General features: G+C 46.8%; 1 protein-coding gene across 1 annotated transcript; it reads left to right on the plus strand.

Moving 5' to 3' along the window:
- The first annotated feature begins 314 nt into the window (after positions 1-314).
- On the plus strand, positions 315-1,250 carry LOC122115459 (olfactory receptor 10-like). The gene has a single exon (XM_042688945.1). The coding sequence runs from the start codon at positions 315-317 to the stop codon at positions 1,248-1,250; it is 936 nt and encodes a 311-aa protein (XP_042544879.1).
- The last annotated feature ends 270 nt before the right edge of the window (positions 1,251-1,520 follow it).

Below are 1,520 nucleotides of genomic sequence, written 5' to 3' on the forward strand. Positions count from 1 at the left end.
TTTGCTCATTACTTCCTTGTATCTTTACCTTAGTGCTGGAACAATGGTAATATATCATCTCAGTCTCAGATAAGGAAGCATCTGATCTATAGGACTCAGTGATTTGCATAACATCATGAAACAAACAAATGAGGTTACATCATCCTAGTCCCGTGTTCAGTCCTCTATAGCAGAGATGAGAACACTGGACATATAACTAAATAGCAAAAATAGAAAATAAACCTGTGATTTGGGGACACAGGTTGAATATTTAGAATAGTGCTTTAACCCATATTTTTCAAGACGTATTCTTCTGTTTGTGCAGGTGAAAGGCTATGGGAAGTTCCAACAGCAGTTGGGGTGAAGGCTTCCTTCTGGTGGGCTTCTCAGATTGGCCTCAACTGGAGCTCATCCTTTTCGTCTTCATTTCTATTTTCTACTCCCTGACTCTCTTTGGCAACACCACCATCATTGCCCTCTCCCGACTGGACCTTCGGCTGCACACACCCATGTACTTCTTCCTCTCCCACCTCTCCTTCCTGGATCTCTGCTACACCACCAGCACTGTGCCCCAGCTTCTCATCAACCTCCATGGATTTGACAAGACCATCAGCTATAGAAGGTGCGTGACCCAGCTCTTCGTTTTCCTTGCTCTGGCATCCACAGAGTGTGTGCTGCTGGTGGTGATGGCCTTTGACCGCTACGCTGCCGTGTGCCGTCCACTCCACTACACGACCATCATGCACCCTGTCCTCTGCCAGACACTGGCTCTTTCTGCCTGGTTGGCAGGCCTTGTGAATTCTATGATTCAGACCAGCCTCATGATGACCATGCCACTCTGTGGCCATCAACTGAATCACTTCTTTTGTGAGATGCCCATATTCCTGAAGCTGGCTTGTGAGGACACGGGAGGAACGGAGGCCAAGATGTTTGTGGCCCGAGCTGTCATCCTGGTCCTTCCCACAGCAGTAATTCTGGGCTCCTATGTACACATCGGCAGGGCCGTGCTCAAGGTCAAGTCAGTGGCTGGGCGCAGAAAGGCTTTTGGAACTTGTGGGTCCCACATCATGGTGGTTTCACTTTTTTATGGCTCTGCCATCTACACTTACCTCCAACCCATCCACAAGTACTCTGAGAGCGAGGGGAAGTTTGTTGCCCTTTTTTATACTATCATCACTCCCATGCTCAATCCTCTGATTTATACTCTAAGGAATAAAGATGTGAAAGGGGCTCTGTGGAAAGTTCTAGGGAGAGACAGAGACTCAGGGTAGGAGGTAAATGGAAAGCAAAAACATTTTCTGTCATAGTTCTCGTTTCCTAAAACCCATCCTGTTCCTTGAGGGCCATTGACCACTAGTAAAGAACTCTTAGGAGGCTTCAAGGTTGTAGAGTCTTCCTGTTTGTGGATATTTGAAGTGAAGGTTCTGTCAAGATGCTTTAGAATGCCATGTTTATAATTGTGTGTGTGAAAAAGTGAGGGCTGATTTATGTCAGTTTTCTAGGAGCACGCGCTCTGGAGGAAGCTGTGTTCTGGCTATATG

Source organism: Dipodomys spectabilis, unplaced genomic scaffold (assembly GCF_019054845.1).
Source record: "Dipodomys spectabilis isolate Male_0828 unplaced genomic scaffold, ASM1905484v1 ptg000119l, whole genome shotgun sequence".
Classification (NCBI taxonomy): Eukaryota; Metazoa; Chordata; class Mammalia; order Rodentia; family Heteromyidae; genus Dipodomys; species Dipodomys spectabilis.

Bases quoted from the DNA above. Each gene is read 5' to 3' on its own strand.
- LOC122115459 (XM_042688945.1), top strand. From the start codon at position 315: ATGGGAAGTTCCAACAGCAGTTGGGGTGAAGGCTTCCTTCTGGTGGGC.